At 50.3% G+C, this 14700-nt stretch overlaps 3 protein-coding genes across 3 annotated transcripts; 1 reads left to right on the forward strand and 2 right to left on the reverse strand.

The window, feature by feature from the left end:
• Positions 1-699: 699 nt before the first annotated feature.
• On the reverse strand, positions 700-1606 carry ASPACDRAFT_126205 (uncharacterized protein). Its single transcript, XM_020196893.1, has one exon. The coding sequence runs from the start codon at positions 1466-1468 to the stop codon at positions 1109-1111; it is 360 nt and encodes a 119-aa protein (XP_020052257.1). The 5' UTR covers positions 1469-1606; the 3' UTR covers positions 700-1108.
• Positions 1607-2385: 779 nt separating this feature from the next.
• Positions 2386-4434, reverse strand: rglA (putative rhamnogalacturonase B; the record flags this gene model as incomplete). The annotated part of the gene is made up of 11 exons (XM_020200109.1): positions 2386-2415; positions 2463-2519; positions 2569-2709; positions 2759-3005; positions 3053-3274; positions 3320-3531; positions 3575-3626; positions 3671-3746; positions 3791-3860; positions 3909-4030; positions 4080-4434. The coding sequence occupies 11 exons, from the start codon at positions 4432-4434 to the stop codon at positions 2386-2388; spliced, it is 1584 nt and encodes a 527-aa protein (XP_020052258.1).
• Positions 4435-9350: 4916 nt separating this feature from the next.
• On the forward strand, positions 9351-12209 carry ASPACDRAFT_35447 (RTA1 domain-containing protein; the record flags this gene model as incomplete). Its single annotated transcript, XM_020200118.1, has 5 exons — positions 9351-9602; positions 9658-9883; positions 9977-10359; positions 11147-11844; positions 12056-12209. The coding sequence occupies 5 exons, from the start codon at positions 9351-9353 to the stop codon at positions 12207-12209; spliced, it is 1713 nt and encodes a 570-aa protein (XP_020052259.1).
• Positions 12210-14700: the final 2491 nt, after the last annotated feature.

The following is a 14700-nucleotide window of genomic DNA, read 5'->3' on the forward strand; positions in this document are numbered from 1 at the left end:
GATAACCACTCATCCCCTCCCCACCTCCGCATCCGATACCCGCCAACTCTCCTCCAGCGCCAGCATCCCCCAACCCCTCATCCACCGAGACTGCACCACCTGTCGCGCGGTAGTTCTCTCCTGAGGCCGAAACGCCAACATCCCACGCAACATCTCCATCAGCGCCGCCCTTTCATCCTCCGTCACGCGTTCCAAACCCACCTCAGCCCGGGGCTTCTGGATACTCTCCTCAAACCGCCTCTCCCAGGACCTCCGCCCACCACCGGGGCCCAGCCCTCCCCGTCTTCACCAGATCCAGCTCGCCCTCTTCGCTGAACCACTCCAGCCTCCTCTCCCACCTCCCCCACCATTTCCCCGGCAACATCCCAAGAACCTCCACCCACTCCGCCGCAACCCGATCCGGACTCGGGAAGAACGTCTCAAACAGCGGCCGTTGCCCGAGGATTTCCCAAATGGTACAAGCGAGCGTCCAGATGTCCGAGGCAAAGGAGAGCGGCTCGTCGGAAAACCTGGCCTCGGGCGGCTGAAGAAGCGGCGGGGTTTTGGAGGCGGTCCTCACCGTTTCGGACGGCACAAACGACTCCCCAAAGTCGCTGAGCGTGATCTGCTCCTCGCCGAGGGCAAGATCATCACTGCGCACGCCGAACCACCCAGCCAAGAAAACCCGCGCGGGGACGCCCTCCCCTAAAGGGTGACCATCGAGACGGACCACATCCTCACACTCGGGCTCGCCGTACCTCTCGTACAGTTCTGATGGGGTGGAGATACCGTCAATGGACCTGAGAAACCGAACAAGAATATTACCTAGATGCAGATCTTCAGGGGGAGAGGGGGTCACGGAGAGTCAGCTCTAGCCAAATCCACCCCGCGGAGTCTGATGGAGGAAAGGGACATCACCACCATACTAACCGCCATGTACAAAGCCCAAACTGTGGAGGAAGGAGACGCCCCGAATGAGCTGGGCGATCATCGATTGCGCGACCCGGGGCCGAAACACCCCAGAAACCGAAGCCTCCTTGGCATCGAACAAGCTCATCCGTGCCGGTGGAGTGGCGATGCATCGATGCTGTCCATTGGGACTCGCAGCCCAGAATTCGTCCAAGAGGGGTCAGAAAACTTCCTTGCCGGGACGAGACACCGCACTTGCTAGGGAATGTAGCACCCTAACTTCAGGGGAGTGGCTGCTGGCGTCGGCGGTAATGGTCTTCACGGCGACATATCGGGCTTTCTGGCAGTCACGGGCCAGCCATATCGTCGAGTAGCCCCCGTACCCAAGCTTGCCGACCACTTGATATCGGCCATCAGCTAAGCTATCGCCGACCTGTAAAGGAGGATAGCCACCGGGGCAATATCGGTGCAGGTCTTCGACGTCTTCAATCAACCTGTACTGGAACTTGCGAGACGACGTGGCGGATTCATCTGTATCTTGACTCATATTATCTGATTTCCGTGGGGTGCGAGTGGACATGGCCGATAATGCCTCCCTGCCATGAAACCGATTGAAGACAAACTTGCATACCTGGCTGCGAGGGCGCCGCCGGGCATTCATGTATGTGGAAGGACATGTGAACATTTGCAGAGCGGGCACTGGGCCGAAGAAACTGCTGTGAATATAAAGACTAACATAAATGTATATTCTATAAGAGACGTTTCCAAACCCTTGTCCTGGGTTGCTGGTGACTGAGCTGTTGTTGATGTTGGTGATTGATCGATAATGACTAATCTATGACCAATCAGCCCATGCCTTGTTCAATGGGGTATCTCAATTCTTATAGTTGTTAACTAATAGGTAAATTAAGATCTCCTGGCAGCTCACCTCCCCAGCGCTAAGGTAATGGTTTTCCATACAAGTCTTTTCTTTTCTCTCAGATCCGCACTCGACATGACTGGATTCTGCAGTACATGGAACAGAGAGCCTAAGGTGACACCGTATGTACTGCTGTCCTGCCCGTCCATCGTCCCTTGGACACGCCTTAGCACCTGAAGGACCGACCCGTTGATCTATAAGGGAGTATTTTCGAACACAAGAGGAAAGATACCCTGCTCATAGAGTACTATTACTACTTCCTCTGCCGGGTACGAGTCTTCCATTCCCTTATGATAAGGGGTTTTCCCCAAAGAGAGTAGTAAATACCGCTGTCCACTTACTATTGTAGGAGACGGAATTTCGATGTTATTCGACTACTATGCTATAATGACATATGCAGGGTACTGAGTGGCCAGGCTGAACCACATACATTTATTCAAGCAGAATAATACTTCAGCAGAAGATTACAATAGGTTATGGATTTCAGTTGATATTAGGTCTTTCCTCCACATACGACTAGAACTGTCCAATACAGCTATCTACTCCCGGCTGCACCATACAGCCCTAGAAACAACCAGCTACTGGAACAGCTCCACACAATCAAAGATCTACACTCGTTAGCAAATTCCTCATCCAACACACAAAAAAAACTTACAAAGTTCGGACTCAAATACGTATCCCCCGAACTTCCAGAGATCACGTTGATCGTAATCTACACATCACATTAGCAACGTCAACCAATCCCACACAAGCCAGCTTACCGTATTTGTTCCCGCGACGATCGTCCCCGACGGGATGGACACATCATACACCTCGCCCAACCCCCGGTACGCACCGCGGGTCACGCCCCGAGAGTCCAGGTTTGTCGGCGCAGCTGGTGCGCTTCCTGTGTAGCTGTTGATCTGTTTGCAAGTCAGTGACTGAAACAATTCCCAAGAGAAGGGGCAGTACCGTCGCCTGGGGTCGTCCACCGGCAAACGACAAGGTCGTCCCGATCCGCAGGGTCGCTGCGCCGGTCTGCGCGGATGTCGCGGTGAATTTGATGGTGACCGGGTTGTTGACGCTCTTGAACACGGCCATCGGGAAGTCAGTCAGAGCGGAACTGCCAACCGTGTAGGTCAGTGGACCCCAGGAGGACATGCGCGAGTCGGACGGGTGCATGCGGAGCTGGTTCGCTGCGTTGCGGAAGCCGGTTGGTCTGTGAAGTCAGTACTGGCACAGTGTCTTGCAGCCAGGGGTACATACTGTCCGTCCCATTCACCAATCTTGAAAATGGTAGTGCCGGTCTTCACGGACCCCGAAATGTTCTTCGTCGTTGTCGATCCGGCGGACACGGTGACCGAGCTCGTGGCGACCGCGTACTCGCCTTGGTAGTAGACCATGGTGTAGGTTCCGGGCTTCATGGCGGGCGAGGTGAAGCTGCCGCTGGAGCTGGTATAAGTCCAGTACTGTGCCGCATCGTTGTACCTACCCTCATTAGTTGACGACCACACCGCAGGAAAAGCTGCGTACCAGTGAACCACCCAGTCCATGCTCGAGTCTGCTCCCGATGCCGTGCCGGTCACTTTGCCTCGGCCTGAGGCGGCAACATAGCCTTGGATGTCAAGGTCCGCGAAGAATGAGGTATCGATACTGGTGCTGGGGGTACCGCTGCGACTGAAGTACATCGAGTATGGACCGTGGAGACCCATCCGGTAGGATTCGGTTTGAACGTGGCCGGAGTTCTAGACTATCAGAGATGACCACCTACATTGGAGGGTTACTCACCATGTACCAGTAGAGGGCGTTGTAGCTCCCTCCGTTGTTCGAGTTGATATCCCTGTGTTGTCAGTTGCCTGTCATCTGACCCGGCTGGAGACATACCGGTGGAAAGGACCTCCGGAGGAGCTTTCGTATTGATTCAAGATCATGCAAACGCGGTGGGCATCCCCGGCAATGCCTGCAAGATCAGTAATACTCCAAGTTTGAGATGGTAGTACTTACAGTGTCGCTGATCGTCGATAAATCGCTCGCTCGAGTAGAACTTGCTGCGGGTTTCACTGCCGACCAAGAACTGTTTACGTCAGAATCTTCCTCGGCCAAAGGTTAGAAAGTCACATACCACATCCGATCCCTCAATGGCAGTCCCATCGGCGGTGGTGGAAACGTCGCCAAACGGCTCCTCGTTCGGTAGCACGTCCGAGTTCAGTCGAGCGATAAACCGCAGCTCGCCGATTGACGGTTCTGCCAGGTATCAGCCATCAACCACGCCTCAACGAGACAATCAACTGACCGGCAGTGATATATGTCGCCATGTGAATTATCGGGTCCCCATTGTGCACCACCATGTACTGCGTCAAGGTGTCCGTCACACAGGTCACCTTGATATAGTCACCGGACTGCACGGCGGTCACCGTGGCAGAGCCCAGACCCGACCCAATGTGACTGCCCTGGCTAGAGTACTGCAGCTCCGTGCCATAGTGGACGATGGAGGTAATGTCGCAGCTGCTGCGGCTGACGGTGAACGTCAGCTGGTTTGGTGCATTGGTGTCGATGACATAGGCGCTGGAGCTGGTGGTGATGCCAAAGGCCGCGTTGGCGACCTGGGCCGTGAAGGCCACGAACGACAGAAGCGACGCTTTGAGCATTGTCCGGGTGTGCAGCATTGTAGCGCACTGTACCAGTGCTGTGCGGTCGTGGTATATATACTGTGCTTGGGTCTGTGCCTGAATTGCCCCTTACCGCTGTCACGCAGGTCAGCGCTCGGTCCCATGCCAAAGACTTGGAATGACATCTGTTCCACCAATCTCAGGCACGCCGAGTGTTTGAGTGGTCAGAACAGTACAAGACTCCGTGTGTCCGTGTCGGGAGTAGGGCAAGTGCCGCGCCAAGATGTCTTCAGGATTTAGTGTCGCATGGTGGAAACGGAGTGGAACGGGCTGCGGAGAGGTGAAACGTCGGTAGTTTGAGTTGTACGCGATGTACGCGAGATGTACGCTCCACTGGTAACTGCATTAGAGGATGTGAGATGCAATTCGAGTTGTCAGGTTCCGAACAGAAGACAGCCTACATTTCCAAATTGCACATCTTGTGAATTATGAGTTCTTGTGATAATGTTGATGTCAATGGTGGTTGGGTGGCTCGAGCGTCTGCCGATCCCTCCGCCCGCTCGGTTAGATTGAAGGGTCTTGGAGATTGAAGGGTCGTTCAGTGGTGGACGGACATTTGTCTTGGCTGATGGACGGAGCTTGCTCCGACGGACATTCTGGGCAAAACATGACTCGCCGGGGGTGGTGTCATGGGTGTGATACTGATGTATCTCCACTGCTGGTGTGACAGGGGTGACAGGCGCTTGTTGGTCGGTTCGTGCCTCGAGACGGTGCTTTCAATAGTTCTTCCCTAGCCCGCTTGCTGGAATGGTGGGTACTAGCTAGAGCGCGTCTGTGCTGATGGCTTGCAGGAGAGACCTATCTCGACACTTGCGACCTTGATTTATCATCGTAGTGGTGGACCATGTTAGAGTCGAGCGTTCAGCCAACGGCGAACCGATGGAGAAAATGTATGTATGTCTGCTTCCGTCGGCACGGCAGGTACGATGAAGATCCGTTGATTGCTTCTATAGGCAGGCCCAGTCATGTGAGCGCGGCGGCAGTATAGCCCCTTGAATTCAATCCTCATCTTCCACTGTGTACGAGGAGCTGCCTGAAAGAGGACGAGTGGGCCACTACTAAGCTCAAGCATAGCTCGCATTTCAATGCAATGTAAAGTTTGGCTACTTATCAATGACAAACTATGTAGAAGACAACTAAAGGCCCGCTCTCTCAATGTCATACGCAGACCAATATGTCTACCAGTGATCAGGATTAATCTAACATCAGATATCGATCTGCTAGCTGCCAACTCACACGATGATTTGTACAACGGGATCAGTTACAATCATAGCGGAGAATTCTAGACCAGAACGTCGAGCCTGGCTGGAGGAGACAAATACAAGCTTACTGCGTCCATGCATATCTCCCGCATCATCGCCCCGATACACCATGCAGCTGAACTCGCACCATGCTGATCAACCTGCTATACCAGTTCGAATACTGTTGCTCCCGCTCACCTAATGACGTCGACACAGGATCACGCCGGAAACCATTCAAAAACGTCAACAGTGACTCACACAAGTAGAGCATATATAGTCCCTAGGACGAGGACAGACATCCTGTCTACACCCCCATTTTTGACTGTACTTCTAGGCACATAGCAACATCCCATAATGGCACCGTAAGCCTCCATTCAAAGCCTTTTTTCCTGTGGCGCTTGTGGGCTATAAGTTCTATTTGGCAATAGGAACAATCACACCTCGAAGTTGAAAGCAACCGCCAACAAGGCTTTCAAGCATCCAGACACTCACGGAGCGCAAAAGAAAGAACCTCCTCCAGGAAACACAAAAGAAGGTACCCCCAGCAAAACCATAGGGCAAGCCCAGACCAAGGACACAGCCAAAGAAAAGCACGCGTACGTCAACTGCGCACCGTACAACCTATAAACTGATGACAGGTCCAGCAGCAGTACCTCTCGCTTAACCCCCCCGTCACTTTCCGAAGCATACTGGCATGGTATGTACAATTCCCTGTGGAATAGAGATAGCCCATGTATTGAGATTGACGAAGCGAACCCCCGCGCGTTCAAGTGCGCGCTATGTCGGCAGTGGCATACGGCGCGGTGCCCTTGGTTGAGGAACTATTAGCTGAGCTATTGGATTGATTCGGTAGCAATGCTTAGGGTGCATAAATGGTTAAGGTACGCTGAGCATAATGACTTTAGATTACAAGTAGCTACTTGCTGCTTGCTCAGAAATGTCAGGAAGTTTTTGAAGTCATTGCGGAGACCCCCGTACCCCCCTTGTAGTACATAACGCAATTCTACTATCTATTCATCCTTCTCGATAGACCCGTGAAGACTCCACTTACGCCATCGTAGGAGTCAATCCTTGAGGATGGATCTCTGCATTAGTTGTGGAGACCCCTCTTGTGATGAACAATGCAGCTGTACTATTTTATCAACAGAATAACTTTGTTGATTGAGGAGACGCGACCCCTATACTCCAACCCCTACCTGTTAGTAAGTACTTACTGTACTGAAGTCATTCTCCTCAGAAAGTACCTTTACATGCTTTGGGGAGACCCCCGTTTCCCCCGTTGAGTTAGAAGACGCTGTTATACTAGTTCATTATTCTGCTAAGAGAATATCTTCACGTTTATGGGGAAACCCTCCCATACCCCCCTTCTAGTAGAAGACGCAGTCATAGCATCTTGTAAATAGAATCACCGTCAAATAGAGACTTTATACCCCCAGTAGTAAGACATCTTTCATATGGCACGACGAAGCAAGTGAAAGATAAGAATATGTCTAAAAGATAGTTCCTCTATGTGTGCTTTGCAGTTAGTCTTATCGTCGAAGTGTGGAAACACTATAGTACATCTTTGAGGTTGATTATTTATCCGGGATCTGGCGCCCCCCCCTCCCTCCCCCATTCACGTTCATCACGAAGACTATGAGGTTTGTAATCGGGCATCAGACCTTGCCAACAGATCCGAAGACTTGCGGAGTCAGGTCTGATTTCTTTACCTCCGCCTTTTCCACCTTTTTTCCAAGCCCTCCGTGACTCCGCTTCTAAGACCAATCATAACACATCCGTTCCAGCTCTTCACAGCGCGCCCTACACCTATCTAAATCCTCTTGAATCTCAAGGCATCTCTGCTCGAGCTGCTGAATCTGCGTTAGGTTCAGGGCGGTGGCAGACGAGCTTGCTCGGCGGCGGCGGCGGCGGCGGCGGCTTTTGTCCGATGATGACTCTAGTCCTTGGAAGCTGGTGGTGGTTTGTGGCCGTTGCATCATGATTTGCATCCAGAAGGCATGCAGTTGCATTTCGAGCTCCAAGCAGATGTTCGAGAGGGAAGTTATGGTGAAGGTCGGAGATAGGGAGTTTGTTTTGTGTGGTTGTGGGTCGACCGGAGTGAGGGACATTTGTTCATGATGGTTGTGCTTTTCCCCCAATCGGTCAATATCCAACGATGTGCTCGAGGTATATGGCTGGTAGTGCCTGTTGGCATAGATTTGCACGTACCTGACAGGAATCAAAATCGTGAGTCTCGAGTTGTGGGAAGGGCTCGGACATGGTGTCAGAATTTGCGAACGCTGTTGTGGATGGACCTTGAATTGTTTGATCAGTCGTCTTGTAGTGCAGGACCCCGCAATTTCTGTGAAGGAGGCTTAGAGTACATAGAAATATGCAATCGGCCATTAATGATGAGACGGAGCGGAGTATGGATCACTCTAGGGCACAAGAGACATTATATGGAAGGCCTACGGCGAAAACAGAATGGGTTGCCTAAAACTATGACGTTGTAGAAAAACTAGGATTGCTAACCAGTTAGAAGGGATCCAAGGGTCCGATCGACCCACCTATAATGCCTTGGGAGTTTTACTCAAAGGATGCATACAGGCTTAAGGTTCGGGAGAGCAGAGTATACCTTTTTCAATTCAAATGGAATGGATCATTGCATCCGATAGATTTAAGCTAAGCGATATAATGGATGCTCTAAAGTGGAGCTTTATAGACATGTAGAAGCCAATAAGCAGCTCCCGTAAAAGCCGTATATACGTCTTTCCGATTGGCTCTTAGAGTTAGTGGTTCTGTGGGCCTTTGACAGCAGAGTTCCTCAATTTTAGAGAATCCACTTCATGTTCGTGGCCTGTGGCTTGAGTTGAAGATCTCCGAGTGCTGCTCCATCACTTGTGTGGGCTCCTTAATCGTTACTGTAGGGCTGTAAGCAGTAGTCTTATCTTACATGCCCCAATTTTGAACGTTAGGGCGGGCCGGAGGCTAGAACTGATCGAGTAATTTGAAAAATACCTCAAAAACACGTTTTCTCATTCGATACCAACTTAGAATGTCTGGCAAGATTTATAGTTAACCCACCCAAGGGACTGATGAAGAGAGATTCTTCCTGTAGTACTCATTGAAGAAATATTGGGTAGACGATTGAATAATTTGAGACAAATCTTGTGAATCAGATGGCAAGAGCTCATCAATGCACTGTTCTAACCGTATACACCGTGATCTAACTACTCCTTGAGAATATGACTGGAAGAGCAGCAGCACCTATAGGGTCCAAGTCAACGAATCTGCCTCGATACGCTTCAGCTGAAATCTGTCATAGTAGGTCTGTCCTTTGGCATTAGCAGTGGGGCTGCACCGGCCAGCACAGACCCATCTGCCATTTACGAAATACGCGTATCTCTGATTGGTTCTTCTTCCACCATCTCAAATCTAGAATAGATCTCTCGAGTATTGACCGGCTTGAGCCTCTGAAGGACTGATGATGGTTTGGGGACGAGAATTAGGCACCAGGAAAACCTTTCACCATGAAAAGTGATATATAACTCTTTGGGTAAAGGTGTCCATGTCCAAGATGCCTATTATCTAATCTTTCATTTCTCCTTCTCTCCTTCAGATGATTCTTAACCACGCTCATTAATATTGACATAGACCATAATTTACTTCCACAAAATGACAGTCCAGGTAAAATATCTAGGCCTTAACGACTTTGCTCCTTCTGAAGCGGCCGCCATTGTGTTCGCGATTCTCTTCTTGATCACCTCCATCATACATTACTACCAGGCTTTCCGCTGGCGGACATGGTTTTTCATCCCTTTTCTATTCGGGTGTGCCTGTAAGTGTTTTCTAACAATAAAATGCCATTCTCTCTGCATGCTAATTTTCATGCTACTTGAAATAGTTGAAGTCGTCGGATACTTCGCGGTGAGTCTATAAATTTCCCTGTCCTCAATACCTCTTACCTAACCTTATGTCTCAGCGCGCAAAATCCGCAACCCAATACCCAGACTATACAGTTGGTCCCGAGCTCATCCAATACATCTTGATCCTGGTTGCCCCGGCTCTGTTTGCCGCAAGCATCTACATGGAATTCGGGCGAGTCATGATCATGGCCGACGGGGGGCAATACTCCATCATTCGGCCCGCTTGGCTGACCAAGATTTTCGTACTCGGCGATGTCATCTCATTCTTTGCGCAGTTTATCGGTCAGTCCTTTCCCTTCATTTCTGTCAGCGCAACCCCCAAGGAGTTGCTCTGGCCTTCCAGAAGGCCACTGACCCACAGGAACCCAACCATAGGCGCCGCGATGCTCGCCAAAGCCGCCACAGCCAGCAAAGGTCAAACTATCATGAAGCTCGGTGTGCTCGTGCAACTCGTCTTCTTCGGGCTCTTCCTCGTCACGATGATCATCTTCCATAAGCGCCTCACGAGGCATAAATCCCGGACATACGGGCTTGTGCCGTGGCGGAAGCACCTGCTGGCCTTGTACGTGACGGGCTTGTTGATATTCGTGCGGTCGGTCTTCCGGTTCGCGGAGTTTGTGGAAAGCTCTGACGGCCCTCTGACGCGGTATGAGTGGATATCGTATGTGTTCGATGCGGTGCTGATGTTCGCGACGTGTGGGGTGTTGAATTGGGTGCATCCGGCGGAGATTAAGAGGTTCATTGGAAATACGACTCCAGTGGGAGGCGATGGAGGGTACCAAATGGCTTAAGCACGATTATATGGTGGTTTTTGTGGCTGTTGCTGTTGCGCGAGGGGGCAGCACGGGGTGCGCGTGTGGGGTCCTTTGAAAAGCATATGTGCGTGTAAACATGTGATATGAGATACGAGGATCGAAGCTGATAGACTGTTAGAATAATTCCACATTATGTGTGAACTTTTTACAACACTGAGTCTTTTCCTCTCAGGTTGCGACTCTACCTTATAAGTTGACCAACCCACCGATTACCAAATTGGGCAAGAGATCCTCTGCCGGGAAGATCCGTGCGCTAATCCTGTAAAATTCTTGCACTCAGCCAATCGTAGAGAATCGTTTTTCGTATATCTAAAGCGGGGCTATGTAAGCCAGGCGCTGCTACACAAGTAGTCTAGTGTTTTCCGGAGTACGGTACCGTTCCGGACTCCCGGGTTAACATCAAGTCAGTCTTGGAACGCCTGCATACGAAATTTCTCTCGTATTTGCTCTCATCTCATTCATCCACCTCTTTCACTATCACCCCTACTTTGAAGCATCAAGCAGCTGACCAAGTGTTGTTGTCGTCTCTGCATGCCGCATCGACGTCCCCATCGCAAGTCGCGAACTGGCTGCGCAGAATGCAAGAAGCGACACATCAAGGTAGATTGAAAATTCCCGCCTGGTTCCTCTCTTGCCCCTTTGCAGGAGTTGTTTCCCGTTCATGGAAACCGAAAAAAAAAAAAAACCTGACTGCTCCTTCCAGTGCGACGAAGGTCTTCCGACCTGCAAGTTCTGTAACGAGCGCCGGCTGGCCTGTCACTATGCCTGCAAGCCACTCGGGCCCAGAAGAAGGGCAAACGATCATCATCCTGAAGAACCCGGCCCCTCAGCGTCACCCTCAGCTCCTCTTCTGACAGCGACCAATTGTACCCAGATTGACTCTCGACTCCTAGAAGCCACTTTGCTCCACCACTACTACACTAACACCCATTCATCACTAGTCGAAGACGAGCATAGCCAGATGCAGTGGCAAGTAGCCCTACCCAAAGTAGCTACCACCCAGCCGTTTGCCTTAGACAGTCTTTTGGCATTTACCGCCCTACATCTCGCTTATCTCGAACCTAATCGAAGACATTTCTGGACCGTGGTGGCATTCGATTACAGTGACAAAGCATGCTCCGCGCTATCACGGGTTATCAGCCGGCTATCGGCCGCCACGGCGGACGCCGCCATGGTCTGCTCTATTTACATCGTTTTGTTCGCCATTGCACAATATCGGGTTTCTGGTCCATCAGCGAGCTACTTGGATGAAGTCTTGCGCATTGCGAAACTTATCCGCGGATGTGTCCTATTGAGTCCTAAGTCCAAGCTGTTCGATCACTCTTCTGAAGAGAAGGCCCATGACGGTAACTCCGAGATAGCCTTGCAAAAAGACGGTCCACAGGACGAGAATAATAAAAATCAACAGGTGGCTTCCAAAATACACCAGTATGTCTCCTTTAGATCTCCCCCTTTTATTAAGCCCCGGCCCCAGCCGCATTGCTTTCAAACTAAACCTCTGACACACTAACTCATCCTCGACGTAGCCTTGCCTCTCGAATTCTGTCCCAGCTTCACCACCTCGCCACAAACATCCCGGCACACCTTCACGCCGCATACACAGTCTCTATTCAGTACATATTAGACAAATTCGATGCAGACAGGTACCCAAACGCGCGACCCGATACGTCCGCTATACTTATATGGCCGCTCATATGGCCAGAGAGCTTTGCAACCCTGCTGCAGGAACGAGACTTCATCGCCCGTGTGGTCTTCCTGCTTTACCCGCTGACGTTGCACTTCGGGAGAGATAAATGGTATGTTGGAGATCTAGGCGAGGCCCTCCGTGACGAGCTGATCGCGCGTGAGGAGCGTATCCCGCCCGAGTGGGGCGAGACCGTTGAAACGATCAGACGGGCATTTGAGGAGGGGGATATGATTCCAGGCTGAGATAGCATTCTATTTATTGATACATGTATATTAACTGGGTTCGCAAACCATATCATCCACGAAGGCTTCTAGCAGGTGCAGGTATGCAGACTTCGTAAGTTTTGCCATAGAAATGGATGGGAAAGTATTGTCTGTATTCTCTAGCGGTGGCCGCAGATGGGGGGGTGCATTTCGCTTGGCGAGCGACCAGATAGTTGTGTTTCTCGCGCATCTACTCTCGCAAGTGCCACACATTCGTCAACAAATTAATCAATCTCCGCTCGAGTCAGCCCCACACGGACACTACGCCTAATAAAAATTACAGCCTAAACCTGAAATTTTCTTTAGAAATATATTATACATAGCTTTGGGTTGTTAGCTGCTGCTTATTTATTCTATTACTGTAGCTTAAAATACTTTTTTTATAGTAGTATCAGAAGTGCTCGATTATGCTGCACAAGTCTCCACGAAGTAATCATCCTCAATGGCCCTGGCCTCGCCGCACGACATGGGCAACAGCCAGACTATGAGCATTATCGAGATTTTAAGGCCCGCTGACGAAGTAAAGTGGGGTCGTAGCTGTTGGAAAGATCCATATAAAATGGCAGCCGCGGAAAAAAAGCGTGGTGGATAACGCTACAATCCTGTCAAGGCCTGTACATTTCGATTATCTGTTCGAGTGGGACGCTTCATCAGTGCTGGGTACCACAGAAAATAAACGGCCATTTGCCCGGTGTTGAGGAGTTGAGCGAGGAACAATAAAACCATCAACAGCTTCACAAATTGAGGCAACCTGACCGGTCTTGGTAGCTTCAAGGGCAAGGCAGAATCGTCCCTTTCAATACAGCAAGACCTTTTTAATGATTTCGGCAGTTTCGGTGGTGTACCTGCCTGCTGAGCAGCTTCGGTTCTTGGAGGTGGGAAGATCCAAGGGGTGGTGGCTCGCTCGGCTGCCGATTACGTTAGAGTTAATCTACCACGCCGTAGTATAGGAACCAAGCGGATAAAGACAGCGAACCGTGGTCATTTACTACCGCTACTACTGCTTTCATTGTTCATAAGAAAAAACCCAGTCACAGGATTTTAGGGCAAGTTGGCTCGAAGCTCAGTCTCCTCTATGCAAGAGTTTATTACGTATATATTTTCCCCCTCATCATCAAATCATTGACGTCATAATGTCAAGAACGATGCACAAAACTAGCCACGACGAGCTCATTGTCCAGCTTATGCGATTATCTGGAGGCTAATGCACCAAGTTCAATTCTGCAGATGAATTCCCGTACCCTGAAAAATCCATGCTAAGAAAATGTCAGTACACCCGGAAGCCTACTTTGAGACCCAAGCACGATTGACGACCTGGACCGACGAGCTTGAATTCCTGGGGTACATTCTATGCGAGCTTATTGATGCAGATGGATTGAATAAGAGAGGATACCGATGCCATCAGGCAGCTGACTTACCAGCTATAATTGACATTGTTCGGCTGCAGTTGGAAGATTCCAATGGCAGGCTCGCCACAGTGCTGAGGGAAGAAAAAATTGAAAGCCCTCCGCCGAGCAATGACCCAGGCGAAGCAAATTCGAAACAATATGGCGCATCATACAACGCAAAATGAGCACAAGCTGAGAAATCTTGAGGAAACGAAACGGAGCTTGTGTGATTTGTTCGAGTACGCTATCAAGGAAGCCGCATCGGAGCGTGGAATAAGCCAGGTCTGCTGTACTATTGAAGCATATTCTGAAACGGTACTAATAGCGTACTTGATAGATTACTTGGTCTCCGTGCTATCATATTTGCAAAACATATATAGAAGAAAGAGGGCCTCTGACAGTCACGATTCCACTGAATGAGGAATCTTTGCTATCTCTTCGCCAAAGAGTTCTTCAAGATCACGACATAAGTCAGCAAGGCTTGCTTTATCGTCGTCCAAAACGCAAGGCAACTGAAGCAAGCCGAAAAAAGCAGCAAGATGACTATGAAGCTGCCGTCACCAGACGAAGGCAGAGGCAAGAGCGAGATATGGCTTTACGATCCGACCATCTTACTCAGAAGCTTCAGAAATTGGAGCAAAGATTCCACATGTCCCGGGAGCTTCGTTCTGCACAAATAAACGTGCTGAAAGATCGTATGAGAGCAGAACAGGAGATGTTCCATCGACAGCGAGAAGAGATCCTTAAAAGTGGGCTTTTGCAGCCAGCCGGCCACGAGCCAATTCTGTTGATAACAATATTTCTTGCAATCAGCTCCCCGCTCTGGATACCTGGTGCGCTCATCTACCACATGTACAACAAATTCTCTGTCTAGCCACACATGCCAACTTGACGTTCAGCCGTAAAACCAAGTTTCTGACATATTGTAATAAATACCAATATCCTA

Source organism: Aspergillus aculeatus (genome assembly GCF_001890905.1).
Source record: "Aspergillus aculeatus ATCC 16872 unplaced genomic scaffold ASPACscaffold_18, whole genome shotgun sequence".
Lineage (NCBI taxonomy): Eukaryota > Fungi > Ascomycota > Eurotiomycetes > Eurotiales > Aspergillaceae > Aspergillus > Aspergillus aculeatus.

Excerpts from the sequence above, each read along its gene's own strand:
- ASPACDRAFT_126205 (XM_020196893.1), bottom strand. The coding sequence starts at position 1,468 with ATGTCCACTCGCACCCCACGGAAATCAGATAATATGAGTCAAGATACA.